This window comes from Vipera ursinii, assembly GCF_947247035.1.
Source record: "Vipera ursinii genome assembly, chromosome: 2".
NCBI classification, from domain to species: Eukaryota; Metazoa; Chordata; class Lepidosauria; order Squamata; family Viperidae; genus Vipera; species Vipera ursinii.
Window position 1 is genome coordinate 290,725,891 of NC_139513.1, and position 25,950 is coordinate 290,751,840.

Here is a 25,950-nt window from a genome sequence, read left to right on the forward strand (position 1 = left end):
CATCCTCCCTCTCTTTCCTTCCTTCCTTCCCTGGCAATACATCCCTGGTGAACTTGTAGGGCACCGTTCCCCAACCTGGCACCCTTCAAAGCTCTTCAGCTGCAACTCTCAAGAGGACCCCAGCCAGGTGGTCCAACCATATGGGATGGGAAGTGACAGAGGTTACAGCCTGCTGGGGAAGATGGTCCCAGTAGTAGAGAAAAGCCATCTCTCCTTGCTTCTAGGGCAAGGGGTAGTTGTGGTCTTGGCCTCAGCTGGTTTTTCTTGCCCTCCTGGCCCCAAACAAGCCTGGTATCCAAAGAAAAAGGTGATGAATTTAGGAGGATCTCGGCTGGCTTCTGACCAGAAATGGACAGGGATGGATTCTCCTTGGAACACGGACGCCTATTCTTGTCTCCACCACTAATCTTAACAGGTAGATTTATTTTTTTCCAAGTCTCTTTCTTGGGTGTCCGTTTTCCTCCCTGATCAAAGTTGGTCTGCACGTCTTCGAGGTGGACAACTGTCTCCACGTTGAGCAAGAGAACCATTCCTAGTGCAGCTCCCGTCGGAGCCGATCAATTCCATCGTTCTCGTCCCTGTCTTCCCCAAAGGATCTCCTGTATTCCTCAAGAACCAGAAAGAAAAGCACGTTCAGATGTTCAAAAAAACATAATCCTTTCAAAGCGGCCCTTTCCGGTCACATGGGAGACGTCATCTCGGCCTCCGGGTCTTGCTTTGAAGGTCCTGGATCCGAGGGAGAGCGATTGTGGAAGTCTACCAGGATGTTGTAGATGAACATCCCAACAAGACATCCAAGGGTTGGGGCCACCAACGGCACCCACCACCAGCAGTGGCCTGCTCTGAAAGAAAAAGGAAGTCCAGGTTAGCAGTAGACCCTAAGCCAGGACATCTCAACCTTGGCCACTTGGGAGATGTGTGGACCAACCCTCAGAATTCCCCAGCCAGGTAGCTGGGGAATTCTGGGATTTGAAGTCCACACACTGAAATCCACACGGGTCTCAACCTTTAAAGTCCGCACGTGTGTCTCAACCTTGACGGTGTGCGGACTTCAACTCCCAGAATTTCTCAGCCAGCATGGCTAGCTGGAGAATTCTGGGAGTTGAAGTCCGGACCTCTTCAAGTGGCCAAGGTTGAGACACACTGCCTTCAGCCGTGACCTCCGCAGTATTGGTCAGCCTTCTTCGGCTCCCAAAGTTAGATTAAAATCATGGTTCCCAGCTGGCGCAGGGCATTGTGGGAATCCATCTTTAACCCTGTAATAAATTGGAAGGTTAGTTTGATCTGAAAAGTTGCCTGGAGCCACACAAGGTTGAGCCCTGCTCTTGGCAATTGGTGGACATTCCCTTGTATATTTTACTTATTTATTTCAAAGATGTATATATAACCAGCCACAATTAAAAAGGTAAAGGTTCCCCCGCATATGCATGCTAGTCATTTCCAACTCTAGGGCCCGGTGCTCATCTCTTTCAAAGCCGAAGAGCTTGTCCGAGGACGTCTCCGTGGTCATGTGGCCAGCATGACTAGACGCCAAAGGCGCACGGAACGCTGTTACCTTCCCACCGTAGCAGTCCCTATTTTTCTACTTGCATTTTTACGTGCTTTCGAACTGCTAGGTTGGCAGAAGCTGGGACGAGTAACAGGCGCTCACTCTGTTACGCAGCACTCAGGATTCGACCCGCCAAACTGCCGACCTGATCGACAAGCTCAGCGTCCTAACCCACTGAGCCACCACGTCCCTTGCCACAATTATAAACAACCAAGAAAAGATTGGACAGCCATGTGTCTGGAATGGTATATAGGTTCTCCTGCTTGAGCAGGGGGTTGGACTAGAAGACCTCCAAGGTCCCTTCCGTTACTCGGTTAATCAGTGGAACAGCTTGCCTCCAGAAGTTGTGGGTGCTCCATCACTGGAGGCTTTTAAGAAGAGACTGGAGAGCCATTTGTCTGAAATGGTATAGGGCAGTGATGGCGAAACTTTTAGAGACCGAGTGCCCAAACCGCAACCCCAAGCCCACTTACGTATTGTCGGGTTCTGGGTGGGCGTGGCCCTTTGGGTGGGTGTGGCCAGTTGGGTGGGCGTGGCTGCAGTGGTAACGGCCAACTGGCTGGGACTAAAAAGTTCAAACAAGCAATTCCAACTTTGCGAGAACATTTTTTTCTCCCCGCAAGAAGTTTGAAATTGATGGATTGAACCTTTTTTTTTTTTTTTTGCACATGGCGGCGGAGGCCTAAAGCGAAAAGGTTTTATAAAAAGCCAGCTGAAGGCCAAAGACTGGGGCGATGGCGCGTGTGCCATAGGTTCACCACCACGGGTGTAGGGTCTCCTATTTGAGCAGGGGGTTGGACTAGAAGACCTCCAAGGTCCCTTCCAGCTCTGTTACGCTGTAAGGTTTATTGCTCCAAAATGGTAACAACCCGAAGGGTGAGCAGTTACAAATATATGACCACCTGACCACAGTTCAGCCCCAAATTTTTGCCGCTAAGTGAGACAATTGGTAAGCGGGGTTTGCCCCCATTTTATGACGTTTCTTGCCCCAGTTGTTAAGTGAATCAGTGCAGTTGGTAAGATAGTAACTGTTCTGTACCAGCCTGCTACCGGCCCTGCAGCAAAAGCAGGGACAACCCCTTTACAAACGGCAAGAGGCTGGAATAAAGCCTGCCAAATTTATTAACATAAAACAGAGTAAGACAAGACACCAACCATGAAACAGGAGCTATGAAACAGGAACTATCCAAGCGGTTGCCTTCAGCACACCAGCCCTCCCACACATTCCCCTTAAATACAGTTCAGGGCGTGGCTTCTCTCTGCCTCCTTCCGAGGTGCCCCATTGCCTTCCTCTGTTTACTCCTGACTGACTGCCTCCTGCGTCGGGCGTCCTTGAACAGGGCCAGCTGTGGGTCATCTTCATCCACGCTGTCAGGCTCACACAGCTGGGTCTCCACCAGGTGGGAGGGGCCCGGCTGAGGTCTCTGCGGAGCCTCAAGGCCATCATCAGCAAGCTCTTCAACACCCCCCTCCTCCTCCTCTGAGTCGTCCGACCCAACTGCCGAACCCACAGGCTGACCCTGAATCACAACAGTAACCCGATGGCTAAGAGATTCCGACTTCCCCGTTGACTTTGCTTGCCAGTAGGTCACAAAGGGTGATCCTGGGACACTGCGACCGTCGTAAATATGAATCAGTTGCCAAGCCTCTGAATTTCGATCATGTGACCCTGGGGATGCTGCAACGGTCGTAAGGGTGACAAACAGTCCTCGGTGGCTTTCTTAAGTGCCGTTGTAACTCCAAATGGTCACATTCAAGGACTGTATTACAGGAAATGGAAAAGAAAAAAAAACCCGCTTCCATTCAGTGACAATATCACAACTTCGGCTTATGCTTGTTCAGACCTTGAGCAGAGTCCTTCATGGTTTGAAACAAACCTAGTTATAACAGCAGGTCAGATCTTCATGGATCCTAGCATGGATAGTCATCAACGGCAATTATTTATTTAGCGAATGCTCAAAATTACAGCTGCACTGAATTACCACCGCTGCAGCATCCCCATGATCAAAATCCAGACGCTTGGCCACAGACTCATTTTTCTTTTCTTTTTTTATGTATGCATTTTATTAATTTTTTACAATGATTTGGAAGCAGCATGTTGCCTGGGTTTGTATGTTTAAAAAATAATAATTTCTACAGTTCCTTAATATGTTAATTATTATACATTCTTTGATCTTCTCTTCATCCAATAGCCGCCTTCTTTTATCAACATTTGGCAAACATTCTTAAAATTCAATCTATATAAAGTGAAATAGAAAGCTTTCTCTTGTATTTATACAAACAACAGTAACATCAGCATATAGCATCTTTTTTTAATCAGTTTATATTTCAGCTGTGTTTAGAGCAATCATCTTATTAAATCACCGTATGTCCTGTTTTCAAAATTCTTTTTTTTATTTTTTTTATTGAAAAGTTTTAAAATACAATTTTCCTTTAAAAATCCCCCCTTCCCCCTCCCTCCTCCCCCCCTACCTCCCCCCCTACCCCCCTACCCCCCCCCCGACTTCCCAGAGCTAAATACAAGGTATATATATAAAAAACAATCATAAACAATCATATACTAACAACTATAAAGTCTAAAATCCATCACTCTCTAGCTTATATAGGATAAACAAGCCTTAGTAATATTGAATATATATAAAAAGAAACTAAAATAAGAAAAGAAAAAAAAACGAAAGAAGACTTATTCAAATGCTACATAAAACTTCTTAACCCTATACTTGTTCTGGATAAACTCAATCCATTTCCTCCATTCCATAATATAGCGTTCTTGCAAATGGTCTTTCAAATAGGCCGAAATCTTCGCCATCTCTGCCAGGTCGGAAACCTTTAAAGTCCACTCTTCTATAGTCGGCAGTTCCTCTTTCTTCCAATATTGGCCTATCAAAAGTCTTGCTGCCGTAATTAAATTCAACATCAATTTGGTGTCCACAACTGTAGCGTCTGCAATTATTCCCAACAAAAAAAATTGCGGACAAAACTTTATCCTCTGCTTAAAAATCTTCTGCATATTCCACCAAACTTTTATCCAAAAGGCCTTAACCTTCTTACATGTCCACCATATGTGAAAATATGTTGCATCTTCATCACCGCACCTCCAACATTTAGGCTGATAATTCGGATACATACTTGCAAGCTTTTTAGGATCTAAATGCCATCTATAAAACATTTTATAAAAGTTCTCTCTTAGATTTTGAGCTTGAGTAAATTTTACGTTCCTCACCCAAATCTTTTCCCACGTGTCCATTGTGATAACTTCCTGAATGTTTTGGGCCCATTTTATCATACAATCCTTAACAAGCTCTGTTTCTGAGTCAATCTCTATCAATGCAAGATATATCCGTTTGATATGTGCAGGTCCCTGATTTCTAATTTGCTTTATCAAATTTTCATCAGTAATTGTAAATCCATTTTTCTGGTCTTCTTTCCACCTGGCCCGTAACTGAATATATTGAAACCAATTTTGAACAACCTTCTCTTCTCGCAAGAGGCTATATGACTTCAGACACCAAACATTTCTTTCCAAGCTAAGAATCTCCTTGTACGTAGTCACATCATGTTTGAAGCCAGCATGTATATTTTCTATTGCGTGTTTTGGAATTGCCCACAGTGGTATCTTGCAACTTAACTTATGTCTATACTTCTTCCAAACTCTCAGCAATGCCTGTCTTAAAATATGCACCCTAAACACGTTGTCTACCTTCTTATCATACAACAAATATGCATGCCAGCCAAACAACAAATCATGGCCCTCAAGATTTAATAACCTCCCTTGCGTCAAATTAATCCAATCACTTATTCCTACTAATGCAGCAGCCTCATAATATAATTTAAAATTAGGCAATTTCAGGCCACCTCTCTCACGAGTATCCTGCATAATCTTAAGTTTAACTCGTGGCTTTTTCCCTGCCCACACAAATTTATTGATACCTCGCTGCCATTCCTCCAGATTAGAATCTTTCTTAAGAATCGGTATCATTTGAAATAAAAATAAGAATTTAGGCAGGACATTCATTTTTACTGCTGCAATCCGTCCCAACAAAGACAATTGCAACTTTTCCCAACTCTCCAGTTCTTTTTGAATTTTCCCCCATAGTTTTTCATAATTATTTTTATATAGCTTTGTATTAGAGGGCGACAAAATCACCCCCAAATATTTAACCCTTTTAACAATCTCAAATCCAGTTAATCCTTCTAAGAGAGCCTTTTGCAAAACTGTCATATTTCTAGCCAAAATTTTTGTTTTCTGTGTATTAACTTTAAATCCAGAAACCTTCCCATATTGTGTTATTATCTCCATCAGGTCCACAACAGAGTTCTCTGGCTGGGTCACTGTAACAACCAGATCATCTGCGAATGCTCTCAATCTATAGTCCTGATCTCCAATTCGTATCCCCTTAATTTTTTCCGAATTCCGAATTTTAACCAATAATATCTCTAATGTTAACACAAATAACAAGGGCGATAACGGACACCCTTGCCTTGTGCCCTTCTCAATATTACATGCTTCTGTCAAACTATTATTAACTATAATTCGGGCAGTTTGTTTTTGATATAATGCCCTAATCGGTTGTAAAAATTTTTCCCCAAAATCCATTTTATCTAAAACGTTCAACAAAAATTTCCAATTCAATTGATCAAAAGCTTTTTCAGCATCTAAAAAAATTAGCACCGCAGCGATCTGGTTGTTCCTTTCCAAAAACTCTAACACATCAACTATATGCCTCACATTACTTTTCATTTGCCTACCACTAATAAACCCCGTTTGATCCCCATGAATCACCTGTTGCAGAACCCTCATCAGTCTGTTAGCCAAAACCTTAGCAAATATCTTGTAATCTGTATTTAAAAGCGATATCGGTCTATAGTTTTTAACCTGAGTAGCATCTTGGTCTTCCTTCGGAATCAAAGAAATAAAAGCTGTTCTCCAAGACAGTGGCACCTTTCCCCCCCTCTGGATTGTCTGGAACAGTTCCTTTAACGGTTTTATCATCTCTAATTGTAAATTTTTGTAATAGGCCGCAGTCAAGCCATCCGTACCTGGTGCTTTGTCCACCTTCAATTCCTTAATTGCTGTAAAAATTTCTTCTTCTGTAATCAGTTGATTAATCCCCTCTTTTTGTAATTGCGTAAGAACCGGGATGCTAGCATTCTCCAAATATATATCAATATCTTTTTCATTAATTTCCTCTTTAGCATATAATTTCGAATAAAAATCCACAAAAGCATCCTTAATAAGATTCTGTTGAAACACAACCCTTCCTTTATACTCAATCTTATCTATATTAGAAGCCCTTTGTTTTTTCCTCAATCTATAAGCTAACCATCTGCCTGGTTTATTAGCGTTGCAAAAAGTATTATGCCTAGCAAACCGCAGATTGGTCGCCACTTGATCAGCCATTAATTTATCAAATTGTCCTCTTAGCAATCTAATAGCCTCCTTGGTCTTCACATCCTCTGGGTTCAAAATCAAAGCCTTTTCTTTTTCCTTTATTTCATTCCCCAGTTCTTTCCTTCTAGTTTCCACTACACGTCTATGTTTATTATTCATATATATCAACACCCCTCTCATATAGGCCTTGCTAGCATCCCAAACCATATCCATAGAGGTACCCTTATTCATATTCATCTCAAAAAAGTCCTTCATCCGCTGTTTGCATTCTTCCACATTTCTCTGATCTCTAAACAAATTCTCATTTACGCGCCACGAGCGCCTGTCTCTTATCTCCTTATCAATCTCTAACCAAACTGGACTGTGATCAGAGATAGTTCTTGCACAAATCTTCACCTTTTTAGTCCTCAAAAAAAAATCATTAGTCAACAAAATAAAATCAATCCTCGAAAAAGATTGATGTCTATCAGAATAAAAAGTATAATCCTTCTCCTGCAAATGTCTCTCACGCCAAATATCTCGCAGTTCCAGGTCATCCTTCATTTCAAAAAAAGATTTAGGCAATCTAGCATGACTTGGAGTGCGCTTGAAAACTCCAGCCTTGTCCAACTGTACATCCAAAACACCATTCCAGTCCCCCATAAAAATAAAAGATTTATAATCCAACTGGGTAAGCTTTGTATGAAGTAAACTAAAAAAGTCATCTTGTTGTTGATTAGGTGCATATAATCCAACTAAAAGCGTCTTTTTACCTTCTAACAGCAGCTCAATCATAACATATCTTCCATGCTTGTCTGCTTCAATTAAGTCTGCTGTTAAGGCACTTTTAACATAAACAACCACTCCATTTTTCTTGTTTTCTGCAGAAGCAACAAATTGCGTACCCAACTTCGAGTTCAATAAATACTTTTGATCCAAAGCTCTAATATGCGTTTCTTGCAAACATATAACATCTGTCTTAAATTGTTTTAAATATTGAAAAACTTTCTTCCTCTTCTGTGGTGAATTTAGTCCATTAACGTTCCAGGTTAGGAATTTAGTTGCCATGCATATCCTCCCAAAGCTCTTGGACCACAGCTTTAATAGGACTAACTTCTTTAGGCTGTGCTCCTCCCACTGCTTGGCTATGAGTACGTTGTGAAGATTCTGAGGACTTTTGCTGGTCTTGTTCTTTTATTTTCTTTGCTCGTTTTAAAGCAGCACGCGTTACCCTTTGCTCTCTAGGATCATCCAAAGAAGTTATAACTTGATCTCCTCCAGCTCCATTTTCCTCTGTTTCATCCTCTTGATGTTCTTCTTCTCCAGATCCCTTTGCAGCTTCCAGAAGTGTTAATGGGGTTGCTTTTAAGACATTATTATAGAAATCACGCGCTTGCTTCACAGTAATCAGCCGATACCTTTTACCTTCATGCATCACCATCAGCCCATCTGGAATCTCCCATCTGAACCTTATATCTCGTTGCTTGAGCTCTTGCACGAGAAATGTAAAATCCTTCCTTCTCCTTAAAATCTTTGGAGGAATTTCTTTTAAAACCAAGACTTCTTGATCAGCAATCACAACTTTAGCATCATAGGCAGCTTGTATAACTTCATCTCTAATTTCTCTTTTTGCAAAGTATACCACCACATCTCTAGGCAACTTTCTCTGTCTGGCAATCCATGAATTCACACGGAACACTTTATCCATAGCTGCTCTTATTTCAGATGCTGGCTGGTTCAATACCACTTCAAGAGCCTCAGAAACCAGCTGCTTTAAATCTTCCTTAATATCCTCTTTTAAACCTCTGATTCTAACAGCAAACTGCATCTGGTAATATTGAGCAAGGCTTAACTCCCTTTCCATTTTGTCTCTTAAATTTTCATTCTCCCGTACTTTTGCTTCTAATATTGCATTCTTTTGGGTCAAATCATCCACTTTTTCATCTAAATCTTCCACACATTCCACCACTTTATGCACTGAAGACAAAATGTCTACCTTCATCACGCTGAACTTCTGTTCCATCCTCTCTTCCATTCTCTCCTCCAGTTTCTCCAATTTCTCCTCCATCTGTGCAAATTTATCACCAATTGATTGATTAATTGATTCCAAAAGTACCTGGGCATGTTTATCCAATGCATCTCGTAAATCCTTCGGTGTAAGTACATCAGGAGGGTGCAACGCCTGTAGTGATGATTGTTGCACCGGAGAAGATCCACCACTCCGAAGAGTTTTAGGGGGAGGTTTAGCCGCCATCTTTTACTTTTACTTTTCAATTGTGACGCACTTTCACTTAAAGTTTAAAAAGTCCATCAAGCTCGAGAGTATAGTAAAATAATCCTCTTCACCTTTTCCTCTTGTACCGCTCTGCCTGCTCCTTTAATCCATAGTCCTTTCTTCAGGCAGGGGTGGTTTGCAGACGCCTGGCTCTGCTCCAAGAAGTCCGGAGCAGAGACGCTGGCCAGCTGGGAGCAACCCAGGCTTCGGGGGAGTTCAATCCTTCAGCCGCCCAAGCTCCAAGCTCAGGCGGCCCCGGAGAACTTGACCCCTACCTGGGTCCTCACCCCCTCCTCTTCTCCCGAGGAGGGGGCTTCAAATTCGCCCGAACAGCTGATCGGCGCTGTTTCGGGCGAAAAAACACACAGCTGAGCCGCGGGCAGCCCGGGAAGGCTGTCTTCGGCACCGCGCCGCCACCGGAAGTCCCTCAAAATTCTTATTTAAACTTAGTTTCCCCTCTGTATTCAAACCATTCTTGTCAGTCATAATTTTCTCAAAGTTAATAACCTTTAAATGCCCAACCTTTTCATTCATGTACACCGTCCCAATATTTTAACATTTCATATAGTATAAAAATGACTATACTACTTATATATCTTATCTCTTTTACCATGAGACCCCTTTATATCCATAAATTATCTATTCTTTTAACCGTATTCAAACAGGTGTTTGATCATATAGTACTCCCTCTGGTGGTGGTTGTTAGTTGCGAAGTCGTGTCCGACCCATCGCGACCCCATGGACAATGTTCCTCCAGGCCTTTCTGTCCTCTACCATCTTCTGGAGTCCATTTAAGCTCATGCCTACCGCTTCAGTGACTCCATCCAGCCACCTCATTCTCTGTCGTCCCATTCTTCTATTGCCCTCCATCTTTCCCAGCATTAGGCTCTTCTCCAGTGAGTCCTTCCTTCTCATTAGGTGGCCAAAGTATTTGGGTTTCAACTTCAGGATCTGGCCTTCTAAAGAGCAGTCAGGGTTGATCTCGCAGGAGACTTCTCCAGCACCATAGTTCAAAGGCCTCAATTCTTTGGCGCTCAGCCTTTCTTATGGTCCAACTTTCACTGCCATACATTGCAACTGGGAAGACCATAGCCTTGACTATACGCACTTTTGTTGACAGGGTGATGTCTCTGCTTTTTAGTGTGCTGTCTAGATTTGCCATGGCTTTCCTCCCAAGGAGCAAGCGTCTTTTAATTTCTTGGCTGCAATCCCCATCTTGGAGCCCTGGAAAATAAAATCTATCACTACCTCCATTTCTTCCCCATCTATTTGCAAGGAATTGAGAGGGCCGGATGCCATGATCTTGGTTTTCTTAATGTCAACCCAAGTTTTGCACTCTCCTTCTTCACCCGCAACAAGAGGCTCTTTAGTTCCTCTTCACTTTCTGCCATTAGAGTGGTATCATCTGCATATCGTAGGTTGTTGATATTTCTCCCGGCAATCTTAATTCCAACTTTTGATTCATGTAGCCCTGCCTTTCTCATGATGTGCTCTGCATATAAGTTAAATAGGCAGGGCGACAGTATACAGCCTTGCCGGACTCCTTTCCCAATTTTGAACCAATCAGTGCTTCTGTGTCCAGTTCTCACTGTCGCTTCTTGACCCGCATATAGGTTTCTCAAGAGACAAATGAGATGGTCTGATACTCCCATCTCTTTAAGAACTTGCCACAGTTTGTTGTGATCCACACAATCAAAGGCTTTAGCATAGTCAATGAAGCAGAAGTAGATGTTTTTCTAGAACTCACTAGCTTTCTCCATGATCCAGCGTATGTTGGCAATTTGATCTCTAGTTCCTCTGCCTCTTCGAAATCCTGTCTGTACTTCTGGAAGTTCTCAATCCACATACTGCAACCTCTGGTAGGTCGCATCAAATCTCTGGCTTGTATTTATGACGGTCGCAGCATACCAGGGTCACATGATCCCCTTTTGCGACCTTAAGTTAAGCAAAGTCATTGGGGAAGCTGGATTCACTTAACAACCGGGTTCCTAACTTAACAATTGCAGTAATTCACTTAACAAGTGTGGCGAGACAGGTCACAAAATGGGACCAAACTCGCTTAACGGTCTTGCTTAGCAATGGATATTTGGGTCATCGATTGGGAACTCCCTCTACACGTAGCCTCTTCAACTTAGCAATTGTGATTGAGTCTGGCAATTATAGTCATTGTGTTGTAACCGTCGTACAGCAGGTCGTCCTGTGACCAAAACTTTGGGCTCAGTTGTGGTCGTAAGTCGAGGACCACCTGTGCTGTCTCTGCCAATTGCAGAATCGTAGCAAAATGGGCTTTGCCCCTCCAGCATATCCTGGCAGCCTTGTAAAGAACAGTTCGGTTCAAGCTGGCATTCATGGTTAAATATTGGTTTGATCATCAGTGGACCATTACTGTTTAGCAATCAATTGTTCCTTTTCTGCTTCAACATATGCAGGTCATCCTCAACTTAACAACAGTTCATTTAGTGACCTCTCCAAGTTACGTAGGGCCTTTTTTTTCACACAACCGTTGTAGCATCTCCCTGTTCAGACAGTTGGCAATTGACTCATACTTGTGATGGTCGCATTGGTCCCGGGGTAACTTCATCCCCCTTTGCCACCTTCTGACAAGCCAAGTCAAATGGGGGAAGCCGGATTCTCTTAACGACCGTGTGACTAACGTCACCAATTGCCCCGATTCACTTAACAACAGCGGCAAGAAAAAGTCGTAAAATTGGGGCAAAAACTCACTTAACAAATGTCTCACTTAACAGTGGAAATTTTGGCCTGAGTTGTGGGTCGTAAGTTGAGAACTACCTGTAATGTAAGATGGCAGAAGTCCTACCACGCCAGATGGCGTGATAGTCCTTCTTGTCAGTAAACTCAGTCAGTGCCACCAACTCACCGAAACACTTGTAAACCCCATCCAGCAAGAGCAGTAAAAATCCGCGGGGGTAGATCCCTGGAAGGGTTAATGGCGTAGCCGGTGTTCATCCCCATGGACATGCCAATGACCACGACCAACAGCCCGGTGATGAAGGCATTGGTGCCTGGCAGCGCCCTGGCGTTCTTCACGTCGTGGATGACGAGAATACCGATCATCAGCATGCTGCTTGCAATAACCTGCGGAAGAGACAGATGGGCGTGAAGGCTCAAGATGATCCAAGGGCAGGGTAGGACCCTATAGAATATCTGTAGCTCAGCCTTGAACGGTGGAGGCCCTGGTGCTCTCTGCGCTGGGCGGTTTTCTTGCAGGCATCTCGTGAAAAGACTAGGTAACCTCATCAGGGCTAGAAGGGAGGAAGACGAGGAAGATGAACAGGAGGAGAAAGGCAACGGGGTCCTGGGTGCTCTGAGCTGGCTGGCTTTCCTGCAGACATCTCATGAAAAGACGAGGTAACCTCATCAGGGCTACAAGGGAGGAAGAGGAGGAGAAAGACAATGGGGTCCTGGGTGCTCTGAGCTGGCTGGCTTCCTTGCAGATGTCCCATGAAATGACTAGGTAACCTCATCAGGGCTAGAAGGGAGGAGGAGGAAGAGAGGCATGAAGGTTTAGGACAATCAAAGGGTAAGGTGTGACCCTAAAGATTATTTGTAGCTCAGCCCTGAACTGCGGGGTCCTGGGTGCTCTCCGAGCTGGGTGGTTTTCTTGCATACGTTTCAAGACCCAACTAGGTAACATCATCAGTGCTAGAAGGGAGTGGGGTTTGTGGGAGAAGAGGAGATTGTGGGTCCTTGCTGCTCTCCGAGCTGGGTGGTTTTCTTGCATACGTTTCATGACCCAACTAGGTAACATCATCAGTGCTAGAAGGGAGTGGGGTTTGTGGGAGAAGAGGAGATTGTGGGTCCTTGCTGCTCTCCGAGCTGGGTGGTTTTCTTGCATACGTTTCATGACCCAACTAGGTAACATCATCAGTGCTAGAAGGGAGTGGGGTTTGTGGGAGAAGAGGTGATTGTGGGTCCTTGCTGCTCTCCGAGCTGGGTGGTTTTCTTGCAGCTGTTTCATGACCCAACTAGGTAACATCACTTTTAGAAGGGAGTGGGGGGGGTGGAGCGGAGGAAGGAGGAGGACCGTGGGGGTCCTTGGTGCTCTCTGAGCTTGGTTGTTTTCTTGCAGTCATTTAATTATCCAACTAGCTCACATCAGTGTTAAAAGGAACTGGAGTTTGCTTCTTGTATATACACAGTAGCCTACTATTGTACATGAACAAAGAGTAAATCCCACTTCCTTCTAGCATTGATGATGTTACCTAGTTGGGTCATGATACACCTGCAAGAAAACAACCAAACTCAGAGACCACCAAAGACCTCATAGTCCTCCTCCTCTCCACAAAACCCATTCCCTTCTGGCATTGATTGTGTTACCTAGTTGGGTCATGAAACATCTGCAAGAAAACAACCAAGCTCAGAGAGCACCAAGGACCGCACAGGAGGGTTTAGCCGGCAGAAGTGAAGATTTAAGGAAGGAACTGTGGGAAGTCAGCCCCCCAGAGAAGGAAATATTAAAAGGGCAGAAAAATATATTTCCTCAAAGGATCTTAAAGAGGCAGAAAAGCATGCCCAGTTTTTCTTAGTAGCCCCAAGTCTCCCTCCCCCCCAAGCAGAAACCAGCTCTGTAGAAATGCAGATGTAAACCATCCAGGAAGGATGGAGGCCCCCAGCTAGAAAATTAAGACGACAAACCCACCTAAAAATCTACATATCCCACCCAAACTCTAAGACAGGACATAATAGGACTAACCCACAGATGCCAAAGGGGGACACTCAGACTCGTCAGAATACATGACATAGGAAATACAAAGCCTCAAACAGGAACAGGAAATAGCTCCAAACAAAAGGTTCCAGAGGGTATAAAAACCCACTCCCTACATGTGCTCACCCCTTTTTTCTCTTTTCTGCCAGAGCCATCTTCCTGTCTGGCTCTCCTCTTCAATAAACTGCAACCTTCTTTCTAAAGCAGTCACCGTGTTGTTTATTCCCGGCTTGGACTGAACCATGATGAAGACTTTTCCTCCAACAGAACGAAAATAGTCTTCTGGTATCTGAAGGGCTGTTCTACACAAAAGGTGCCTTCACCACCACTAGACCAAACGGGGCCTGGCTTCTAGCCCTGGGTTCAAGAACACTAACCTCCTGCAGAAACCCGTTCCACAGAGACACATAAGGGGCAGGATAGGTGGCAAAGATCCCTGCAGTGGCTGTCGGTCCCGTCACGGTCAGGTTTCCTCCCGTGTAATTCTGTAGCGCTTCTAAAAGGGAAGAAGGAAGCAAGTATTTGGAGACCAAACAGAAAAAGACAAAGGAAGGGTTTTTTTTAAAAAAAATACAGGTCATCCTTACAGCCATTTGTTCAGTGGCCATTCAGTGCAACATCCCTGAAAAAAGGACTTAGGATACTTTTTCTCACTTAACGACCGTTGCAGCATTCCCCACGGTCATGTGAACAAATTTCAAGTGGTCGGTTCATATTTATGACAGTCGCAGCGATCCCCCCCCCAGGGTCCCGTGATCCGCTTTTGCGAACTTCCGGCAAGCGAAGGCAACGGGGAAGCTGGCTTCACTCAACAACGATGTTACTGTTTAAGAGGTGCAGTGATTCGCTTAAGAACCGTGTCAGGAAAGGGCGTAAAATGGGGCAGAACTCATTTAACACTGTCTTACTTGGCAGCAGTTGTGGTCGTTAAGTCGAGGACTACCTGTATTCTCAAGGCAGGCCCAGTTCTGGGGTGGGGAGGCTAATTTCTGCCATCACCTCCATGAGGAATGACTTCATGACTCCCCATTCCAACCTGCAGCCTTGGGATTTCCTAGTGGTCTCTTATCCCAGCAGTACTGAAGCACAAACGGACTTTCCCCCCCCCAAATCTAAACCACCTTAACCAAATACTGTCCCCTATTTGGGGGCTTGTTAAAGAAGGCCAGGAGATGAGCAGTAAAGAGAATTTGCCTTTTATTTTTCTTTCAGGCCTGGCCTTTTCATATTGTGTGTCTCCTGCTTCAAAACCAGTAGAAATTACCTCAGTACTCGTGCCAAAAATATAAATAGAAGACTTACAGTTTGGCATGGAGGACATCCAGTGGGTGTGATGTCATTTCAGAAATGTGGAAAATGTAATTTTAGCAGCTTAATAATTTCTTTTCTTAAAAATGATCAGGTGGGTGGAGGCTAAAACATGCAACGAACAGTTGCAGGTATTGGGTGTGTCTAGTTGAATGAAAAGAAGGACGATCTGTAAAATAAGATCTCTGCTTCTTGCTGGTTTCCTAGCAAATGATGGCCTCTTTGGGGATTAAATCGACAGTTGCATCCTTCAAGAGGCTTCCCAGAAACAGGGTTATCATGGCCTAAGCATGAGTCTACCAGTCTCCATGAGGTTAATTGAAGTCCCCAATCATTGAAGGAGAATATTTGTAGCTCAGGGGTGAAATGAGGGGTCCTTGGTGCTCTCTGAGCTTGGTTGTTTTCTTGCAGACGTTTCATGACCCAACCAGGTAACCTCATCAGTGTTAGAAAGCAGGTGAGATTGGGAGGAGGAGGAGGAAGAAGGAAGAGGAGGAAGGAGAAGGAGGAGAAAGAGGAGAAGAAGGAGGAGGAGAAGAAGAAGAAGGAGGAGGAGGAGGAGGAGGAGGAGGAGGAGGAGAAGAAGAAGAAGAAGAAGAAGAAGAAGAAGAAGAAGAAGAAGAAGAAGAAGAAGAAGAAGAAGAAGAAGAAGAAGAAGAAGAAGAAGAAGACCACCGCAGGGTCTTTGGTGCTCTCTGAGCTTGGTTGTTTTCATGCAGATGTTTCATTACCCAACCAGGTAACTTCATCAGTGTTAGAAAGGAAGTGTGTGTGTGGGAGGAGGAGGAAGACCACAGGATCTTTGATGCTCTCTGAGCTTGGTAGTTTTCTTGCAGACGTTCATGACCCAATTAGGGAACATTATCAATGCATGGAAGGAGAGGGGTTTGCAGAGAGGAGGAGGAGGAGGAAGAGGACAACAATGAGGACTGTGGCGTCCTTGGTGTTTTTCTTGCAGATGTTTCATGACCCAACTAGGTAACATCATCAGTGCTAGAAGGGAGTGTGATTTGCAGAGAGGAGGAGGAAGAGGAGTGAAAAAGGAGGGGACAGGAGGAGAAGAGAAGGAGGAGGAGAACCACAGGGACTTTGTTGCTCTCTGAACTTGGTTGTTTTCTTGCAGATATTTTATGACCCAACTAGATAACTTCATTAGTGCTAGAATGGAGTGGGGTTTATCATGGGGAGGAGGAGGAGGAGGAGGAGGAGGAGTCCTTGGTGTTCTCTCAGCTTTCTTGTTTTCTTGCAGACGTTTCATTACCCTAACTAGCAGTGGCGTAGCGTGGGGGGTGCAGGGGGGGCCGGCCGCACCGGGCGCAACATCTGGGGGGGGCGCGCTCGCACTCGGGAGGGATGGAAGACGCGCCGAAGCGCCCTTCGCGCGGCTGGAGTCCCGTGGGGGGGATCCGGGGCTGAGGCGCACTCGGGGAAGCAGCAACTCACAACCAGCTACTCTTGGGGGACGGAGGCACAAAGCCGGCCAGACAGGGCTCGGAGCCATCCCAGACCACAGCTGCACTTCCACCTTTCCCAGGGCGGCCCCCGCAGACGGAGCGCAGTGCAGGGCACCAGCATGCCCCACTGCCATAGAAGCGCCCGCCAGTGCGGCCCCGACTCCCTCACCCCGCGGCAGGTGGCGGCGGCGTAGCGGGGCTTGCGAAAAGCGGGGCGGTCGGCGGCGGCTGCTCCCGGCGCCGGGCAAGGGCAAGCAGGGCAAGGTCGCTCCTGCTCAAAAGCCAGAGTTCAGCGGCTGGCGAGGCGCTCCGCGGGGCTCTCCCGGGGCTGGCGGGCCAAACGGGGACCGGCCTCCCCCTCTCCGCGCTAGAGCGGCCCCCGCGGTGGCGGCCCGGCGCACGTGGCTGAGGGGGCGGCGGTGGCGGGAGGGGGGTCAGAGGAGTGACCCGAGCTCTCCCGGGGCAGCAGGTGCGGGCTGGTGCGGCTCCAGGCTCAGCCGCAGCTCCGGCCAAGGGCTGCCAAGCTCACGGGGCGTCGTGCCGGCCCCCTCCCTCCCTCCCCGTGCCCGGATGCGCCCCTGGCGGAAGCCCCGGCCAGCCACGGTGCATGCCTGAGCGAGACGGGCAGCTGCGCTGGCGGGTCCCGCTCTCTTCCAGGCATCAGAGGTAAGAAAGGGACGGCGGCGCCCCCAGCCGCCCCCCCCCTGCCGGCTCCGAAGCAGAGGCTCCGCTGCGCCGCCCGCCTCCTGGCACGGCCTCGGGTCCCGGCGCTTCTGCCGCACGTGAGGGAGGGGATGCCGGACCTTCCCCCTTTTCCCGGGGGAGGCGTGGGTGGGGGGTGCGGCGGACGCCCAGGATGCGGTGCTCCCTGCGGCAGACTCGAGTGCTAAAATCCACGGGTTAGGGGGCGCAAATTACTTGCCTTGCCCCGGGTGCTGACAACCCACGCTACGCCACTGCTAACTAGGTAACATCATCAGTGCTAGACTATCACTGATGATGTTCTCTAGTTTGGTAATGAAAGGTATGCAAGAAAACAAGCAAGCTCAGAGAGCACCAAAGGATTCCCCAATCATTAAACGTGAGATTGCATTATAGAATTAGACTGCAGCTGGCTCATAAAACAAAGAGAAAGCTGCACATCTGTACTCGGAGATGTATCCTTACGGGATGGCCTCCTCCTCCTCCTCCTCCTCACTCCCAGCACAGAAATGTAGAGCTTTTTCTAATAAGGGGAGGGCGTCCAATCTTGGCAACTTTTAACACTTGTGGACTTCAACTCCCAACATGGCTGGTTGGGGAATTCTGGGTGTTTGAAGTCCACAAGTCTTAAAAGTTTCCAAGGTTGGCTACCCCTGAGATAAAGAGACTCTAGATAGTCCTCAACTTGCAACAGTTCATCTAGTGACTGTTCCAAGTTACAACGGCACTGGAAAAAAATGTCTTATGACCGTTTTTCACACTTAAAGACCACTGCAGCTTCCCTACGGTTATGTGATCAAAATTCAGACTCTTGAAAACTGATTCCGATTTATGACGGTTGCTGTTCCCAGGGTCACATGATCCCCTTTTGCGACCTTTGGACAAACAAAGTCAATGGGAAAGCCAGATACATTTAATAACCGTGTGACTATCTCAGCATCTGCCACTTGACAAATGTCTCTCTTAGCAACAGAAATGTTGGGCTCTTGGGATTCCTAAAGATAGACTATAAAAATATCTTCCTATGGATTAAGGGGAATCCCTAAAAAATATAACTGATTTTACATTTAGCTTTTAGATCTGTAAAGGGGAAAAAAATGTAAGCTTTTAGAATATAACTCCGAACTATACTATAGAACTTGGAATGACATATCAAAAGATATTATTTTAATAATTGATGTACGGTCAAGATGACTTATAGAATCTTCAGTGGTTATTGTGGAACCATAGTATAGAATCTAGAATTTTATATATAAAAGATAGTATTTTAATAATTGTTGAATGGTTAAGGCAAAAAATATATTTTTAATAACTGGTGATTTGTTAAGATGAAAATTAGACTTTAATGGTAAAACATAATGCTTTGTAATGAACAATATAAGTTTTGTAGACAAAACTTATTCTTTATTGAAATAGGGAATTGTGGGTTACCCCAAAATTAAGCTTTTTCCTATATACTATCGGCTATTCTAGAATATCCTATTGCAATTAGATAAAATTTAAAAAGAGGATATTGATATGTATTACTGAAAATATATTTTGTTGATTGACTAGGTTACAACTAGAAATGTACTAACTTGCCTATTTTGACTATGTAATAACTAAGAGAATTAGGGCATCTCTGTTGATGTAACCTGAACTATTTACAACTGGTTATTTCTTATTTTAACTACCCAACCACCATATTGTTTCACAAATATATGTACCGGTATATGTAAATATTAAAAAAATCAATAAAACATGTATTTAAAAAAATGTTGGGCTCAACTGCGGTCATAAGTTGAGGACTCCCTGTAATTGTTTTTTTCCCTCCTGCAAACAAAGGAGGATTTGTACATACCATAATATAAAACAAAAATAACAGCCGATGCGGTGAAGGATCCAAAGAACTGTCCAATCACGTAGGCCGGGAGTTTGCGCCAGAGTAGATTTCCTACCACACAGTTGGCGAAACTGATGGACGCATTCATATGAGCACCTGGTGATGACAGGACAACAGGAGGAGAACTTTTAGGATGGTAGCAGGAAGAGGAACAGCAACCTGCTGGTTTAATAGAACTAACCACGATCCACATCATTACGCAATAAAATGTCATGAAATCTCAGTTCCAAGGGTGCTTTTTCAAGAGGCAACTGGATTTTCTTGTTTTTCCTTTCAAGATGTTTAGCTTCTCGTCCAAGAAGCTTCTTCAGCTCTGACTGGATGGTGGGGAATGGAAGGATTTATATTCCTTGCAGACAGCCGGTCATTTGCATTCTCTTCGAGAGTCGTTGAGGCCACCTGCAGGTTTACCTGTGTCCTCAAGGTCACCTGTTTAATGCAAATGGGTGTGAAGGTACCCAGGGCAGAAAACATCCTGCAGCCAAGAAGGCTCCACACCCATTTCCACTTCTTTAAAGGTAAAGGTAAAGGTTCCCCCGCACATGTGTGCTAGTTGTTTCCGACTCTAGGGGCCGGTGCTCATCTCCGTTTCAAAGCCGAAGAGCCAGCGCTTGTCCGAGGACGTCTCCATGGTCATGTGGCCGGCATGACTAGACGCCAAAAGCGCATGGAACGCTGTTACCTTCCCACTGTAGTGGTCCCTATTTTTCTACTTGCATTTTTACGTGCTTTCAAACTGCTAGGTTGGCAGAAGCTGGGACGAGTAACAGGCGCTCACTCTGCTACGCGGCACTTGGGATTCGAACCGCCAAACTGCCGACCATCTGATCGACAAGCTCAGCGTCCTAACCCACTAAGCCACCGCGTCCCTTTCCACTTCTTAGGATATAGATAAACCTCCAAGTGGCCTCAATGACTCTCTAAAAGGATGCAAATGACCAGCTGTCTGCAAGGAATATAAATCCTTCCATTCCCCCACCATCCGGTCAGAGCTGAAGAAGCTTCTTGGATGAGAAGTGAAACGTCTTCAAAGAAAAGCAAGAAAGCCCAGTTGCCTTGTGAAGAAGCACCCTTGGAACAACCATGACCTGGATGACTAAGAATCTCCATAGACATGATATCACAGCTTATGTTGAAACCAACGTTAGGGAAAGTAGTAGGAATAATATTCAGCAAAAGGATCCACCCTCTATCATGTCCTCCGGACGCAGTGGAGATCGCCAAAGGTCTTTTTTTAACAACAGGTGAAGGAAAATCTTTGCACTATCTAGAAGAGTGTTTCTCAGTCTTGACAACTTGAAAATGGGTGGACTTCACTTCCCAGGATACATCAGCCAGTGTCCAAGACTTGTCAAGGTTGAGAAACACTGAGCCTCGTGGCTTGAGAACTCTGGGACTTGTAGTTTCAAGATGGGTGGTGAAGGACAATATAGAAGAAAATGTTTGTAGTTCAGGGTTGAACTGTGGAGTCCTTGGTGCTCTCTGAGATTGGTGGTTTTCACGCAGATGTTTCATGACCCAACTAGAGAACATCATCAGTGCTAGGAGGGATAGGGGTTTGGGAGGAGGAGGAGGAGGACGAGGAGGAGTTTGAGGACAACGACAACCATAGGGTCCTTGGTACTCTTCTAACCTTGGTGGTTTTCATGCAGATGTTTTGTGACCCACTAGGTAGTATCAATAACAGTGTTCCAATATCTCGGGTCGCCACAAAGAAAAGGGAGTCAAGCCATTCTCCAAAGCACCCGAAGGCAGAACAAGAAGCAACGAACGGATGCAAACTAACCAAAGAGAGAAGCAACCTAGAACTAAAGAGTGAGTGAGGACAATTAACCAGTGGAACAACTTGCCTCCAGAAGCTGTGGGTGCTCCAACACTGGAAGTTTTTAAGAAGAGATTGGACAACCATTGGCCAGAAACAGTATAGGGTTACTGTTGTGACTCAGGGCCAGCCTGTGGGTCCGGCAGCCGGCTCAGATGTCTCGGATGACTCAGATGAGGGGGAGGAGGAGTGTGTGGAAGACGAACCGGTTGATGATGGTTTGGAGGCTTCGCAGAGCCCCCAGCCGGGGCCCTCTTCTCAGCTGCGTGAGCCCGATAGTGCGGAGGATGATGACCCACAGCTGGCCCTGTTCAAGGACGCCCGACGCAGGAGGCAGTCGAGCAGGAACAAACAGAGAAAGGCTGTGGGACTCCTCGGGAGGAGGCACAGGGAGGCCACGCCCTGATCTCTAAATAAAAGGAGTGTTTGGGGAAGGGCTGGTTGCTGAAAGCAACCCTTCCGTTTGAGGATTCAAGTTCCAGTGTTTTTGTTTCTTGTTCTGTTGTTTGAGTAATAAATCTTGGCAGACGCTTTTCAGCCTCAGACGCTCTCCAGTCTCTACTGTTTGAACAGGGGTTTGCCTTATTGCAAGGCCGGTAGCAGGCTGGTTCAGAACAGTTACCTGCCTAAGCAGGGGGTTGGACTAGAAGACCTCCAAGGTCCCTTCCAACTCTGTTCTTCTATTCTATCATTGCTGCTAGAAGGGGGAGGGGGTTGGGGAGGAGGAGGAGGAGGAGGAGAACTATAAAGTCCTTGGTACTCTCTGACCTTGCAGGCATTTCATTTCCAATCTAGATAACATCATCACTTGCCCAGTTTACTAATCAGGCCCCCTCCCTCACCTTCTAGACTCACCTGAGATTCCGCCAGCAGCATGGACTCCCAACATGACACCAAACCCAAACCCAAGGTTGATGCTCAGGTAGTCGCCAAAACTGTTCTTTCCCAACACAACTTGTGCCACCGTGCCAAGGCCAAAACTCTGTCAGGAGAAAAAGAAAAGGTCTCCCAGAAACTCTGCCATTTTAGATAGGGCAGGGGGGGGTTCTCCAAACCTGGCAACTTTGAGACTTGTGGACTCCAATTCCCATGCTAGCTGGGAAATTCTGGGAAAAAAAACTAGTGTAAGGTTTTACACTTAGCCTCACAATCGCCCCAGCGTTACTCAGGAATTGAAAAGAGCCAAAAGAAACTCCCCAGCCGAGGTTTCAGCCAGCAAACAACTTTTATTTTGATCAAAATAGAGTTGGGTGGCCCCATCTCTCTTCGTGGCTGGTAGAGAGATGAAGGCAACAACCAGGAAAGATGTCTTCCACCTTTTATCCCTTTCCAGAACAAAGAGATCTGGTCTTGGTACTAGGAACCAAAAGGTACAGAAAAATAATTCCTAGATGATGACTCATACACAGCAACCCAGGCTCCACCATGACTCCTTCCCCCCTCTCCCCTCCCCATGCTCTTTTCATGTAAGCAATCCCCTGTACCTAAAGCATGAGACATTTGCTTTTATATAACTAATTTCCCAATATAGAGCACCTACAAAGCTGCTTGCACATAAACAAAGACGATGACAAAGTATCACTACTAATATCAATATTACTAACATCAACCTTAAGCATAATGGTCTTTGGCACATCTGAGTCCAAGCAGGCATGACTCCGAGGTTGTTGAAGGTCTCTCGGTCAGAGGTTGCTTGAGCCAAACCTGGCTTTTGTTTTGGTTTCTTACCATTTGTGTTGACCATTTTTAAAACAAAATAAAAACCAGAAGAGCAAATATAGACAATAAAGAAAAATAGTAAATGGTAAAAGAAAAGAAATAGAAAAGGGAAAGAAAGAAAGAAAGAAAGAAAGAAAGAAAGAAAGAAAGAAAGAAAGAAAGAAAGAAAGAAAGAAAGAAAGAAAGAAAGAAAGAAAGAAAGAAAGAGGGAGGGAAGAAGGAAGAAAGAGGGAGGGACGGAGGGTGGGAGGAAGGAAGGAAGGAAAATAGGGAGAGAGAAAGGAAGGAAGGAAAATAGGGAGAGAGGAAGGAAGGAAGGAAGGAAGGAAGGAAGGAAGGAAGGAAGGAAGGAAGGAAGGAAGGAAGGAAGAAAAAGAAAGGAAGAAGAAAGAAAGAAAGAAAGAAAGAAAGAAAGAAAGAAAGAAAGAAAGAAAGAAAGAAAGAAAGAAAGAAAGAAAGAGGGAGGGAGGGAGGGAGGGAGGGAGGGAGGGAAGAAGGAAGAAAGAGGGAGGGACGGAGGGTGGGAGGAAGGAAGGAAGGAAGGAAAGGGAGAGAGGAAGGAAGGAAGGAAAATAGGGAGAGAGGAAGGAAGGAAGGAAGGAAGGAAGGAAGGAAGGAAGGAAGGAAGGAAGGAAGGAAGGAAAAGAAAGAAAGAAAGAAAGAAAGAAAGAAAGAAAGAAAGAAAGAAAGAAAGAGGGAGGAAGGAAAAGAGGAAGGGAGGATGAAAAAGAGAAAGAAAGAAAGAAAGAAAGAAAGAAAGAAAGAAAGAAAGAAAGAAAGAAAGAAAGAAAGAAAGAAAGAAAGAAAGAAAGATGATGAAAAAATTCCTACCAATCTTCTTGAGAGTGGTTATGGATACATTTATAGAGTATTTTGCTATTCTCGCTAAAGTTACATCGTAACTTCCATGAGCTATACTTTCTAATCTTCAAACCCACTAGTAAAAATTTCATTTTTCTTTTTCTTTCACCAAAAATTCCATAAGCCAGGAAAAGGCATGCTTCCAATATTTCCATCCTTGCCCACCCACTCACCCACCCACATGGACCATCTTATAACTTAGTTTTTTTTTTCCCCAAACCCACCAACTTGAAGATGGGTGGACTTGCGTTGCTGGCTGGGGGGAATTCTGGGAGTTGAAGCCCATCCATCTTCAAATTTCCACAGCTGAGAAACCCTGTCCTAACACCTTCTCCCCAACACACCCCACGTCTTCTCACCATCAAGAGGAAGGTCCCCAGAGCTTCTGCCAGGCCCTGTCGGACCGTTTCGTTCCGGATCGTCACCACATTGACTAATTTTCCCAACATCTCGTTCACCCAGATAGGACTTCTGTTGGAAAGGAAGATGTCACGCTAAAAAGACTCAAGTTTGCAGTGGCTTCAAATGCAACTGTGTTCTTTCATCTCCTCCCGGGTGTGTACTGACAGTTCCCACCATCTGGTTAAAGTCTAACCGGTCAATTGAGCATCTGCTGTCCTTATATAGCCCTTTCCACCACCCCACCCACCCTTTTGTCGCCATCTCCTGGGCCACCATGACACCAAGGACCCACCAAGCATTTGCAGCATTGTGACCTCAAATCCATTGTGAGAAAAAAGCAGAACTGCCTCCAGGAATTCTTGCAGAATCCAAAATGAAATCTGAGAATTTTCAAGGGGTAGCAAAGGATGGAATTAAATTAAGCAACGTTCACCCTCCTGCTTGTTTCAGAAGCAACGAATGGAAATATTCATCTGGCATCTATTCACAGGCTAACTATAGATGTGATAATATCAAGAGATCGTATCAATCTCTAATTGTAACCCAGAGGATTTGTGATCTGGGTTCCTGGAAAAATAATGTCAAACTCATGTCAGAAGGGGAGAATAAATTACATAATTGTACAGTGGTCTCCGAGTAGATCGAACAGGTGAAAATATAACAAAGGAACATCAGAGAGCAATAGCTGGGAGAGTTATTAAATGTTGGGACATGACTTACATCCTTTCATCGTGAAACAGTGGAACATACTGTAATTTTAGGATGAGTTAGACCGGTATAATTAACATAACAATTTGCAAAAATTCTCCCACTCGTAACCCAAGGTCAGAAATAAGAACACAACTCCGTTCAAGTGGAAACGTAAACAAGAAATCACCAGCAGAATAACAAAACATCTAGAGACTAAACCAGGGGTAGGCAACCTTGGCTCTTTTATGACTGGTGGACTTCAACTCCCAGAATACCTGAGCCATCCATCCAGAGGGAAGATCAATTCCCCTAGCACAGGGGTAGGCAACCTTGGCTCTTTTATGACTCGTGGACTTCAACTCCCAGAATTCCTGAGCCATCCATCCAGAGGGAAGATCAATTCCCCTAGCACAGGGGTAGGCAACCTTGGCTCTTTTATGACTCGTGGACTTCAACTCCCAGAATTCCTGAGCCAGCCATGCTGAGGGAAAAGGGAGAGATTGCCATGCTGAGCCATGCTGGCTCAGGAATTCTGGGAGTTGAAGTCCACGAGTCATAAAAGAGCCAAGGTTGCCTACCCCTGGACTAAACTATATGATGAAAGGTTGAGAGAACTAGGTATGTCTAGTCTAGTGAAGAGGAGTAGGGCTAACACGAGTCTTCCAGTACTTGAGGGGTTGTCACAGAGAAGAGGGGGACAACCTATCCTCCAAAGCACCTGAAGGCAGGAGAAGCAATGACTGGAAACTAATCAAGGAGAGAAGCAACCTAGAACTAAGGAGAAACTTCCTGACAGAACAATTAACCCCGTGCAATGACTTGCCTCCAGAAGTCGTGAGGACTCCAACACTGGAGATTTTCCAGTAGAGACTGGACAGCTGTTTGTCTGGAATGGTATGGGCCAGGGGTAGGTAACCTTGGCTCTTTTAGGACACGTGGACTTCAACTCCCAGAATTCCTGAGTCAGCTATTCTGGGAGGTGAAGTCCACGAGTCATAAAAGAGACAAGGTTGCCTACCCCTGGTATAGCCAGTGGTGAGATTCAGCCGGTTCGCACCACTTCGGCAGATCTGGTAGCTAATTTTTTTTGTTATCCAGGCCCAGAATGGACTTCTAGAAGCAGCATCCACCCAGAGAACCGATTGTTGATGTATTCGAATCCCACCACTGGGAATACAGCTTCCTGCCT

At 45.4% G+C, this 25,950-nt stretch overlaps 2 protein-coding genes across 5 annotated transcripts in view; one reads left to right on the forward strand and one right to left on the reverse strand.

Annotated features, from left to right (window-relative positions):
- The window catches only part of TPGS2 (tubulin polyglutamylase complex subunit 2), a 409,136-nt gene that overhangs the window by 17,365 nt on the left and 365,821 nt on the right, over window positions 1–25,950 (forward strand). For 2 of the 4 annotated variants that reach the window (XM_083354883.1, XM_083354886.1), the window contains exon 8: window positions 60–1,461. In XM_083354883.1, the coding sequence (XP_083211009.1) occupies window positions 60–406 (347 nt within the window). In that variant the 3' untranslated portion in view covers window positions 407–1,461. Of the gene's footprint in view, window positions 1–59; window positions 1,462–25,950 lie in introns of those variants that run through there. The other 2 variants (XM_083354884.1, XM_083354885.1) reach the window with 2 other exon arrangements.
- AQP7 (aquaporin 7) lies at window positions 680–24,347 on the reverse strand (the record flags this gene model as incomplete). Its single annotated transcript, XM_083353537.1, has 7 exons — window positions 680–842; window positions 12,074–12,291; window positions 14,299–14,417; window positions 19,226–19,363; window positions 21,945–22,071; window positions 24,029–24,140; window positions 24,319–24,347. 7 exons carry the CDS (start codon window positions 24,345–24,347, stop codon window positions 680–682), a joined length of 906 nt encoding a protein of 301 aa, XP_083209663.1.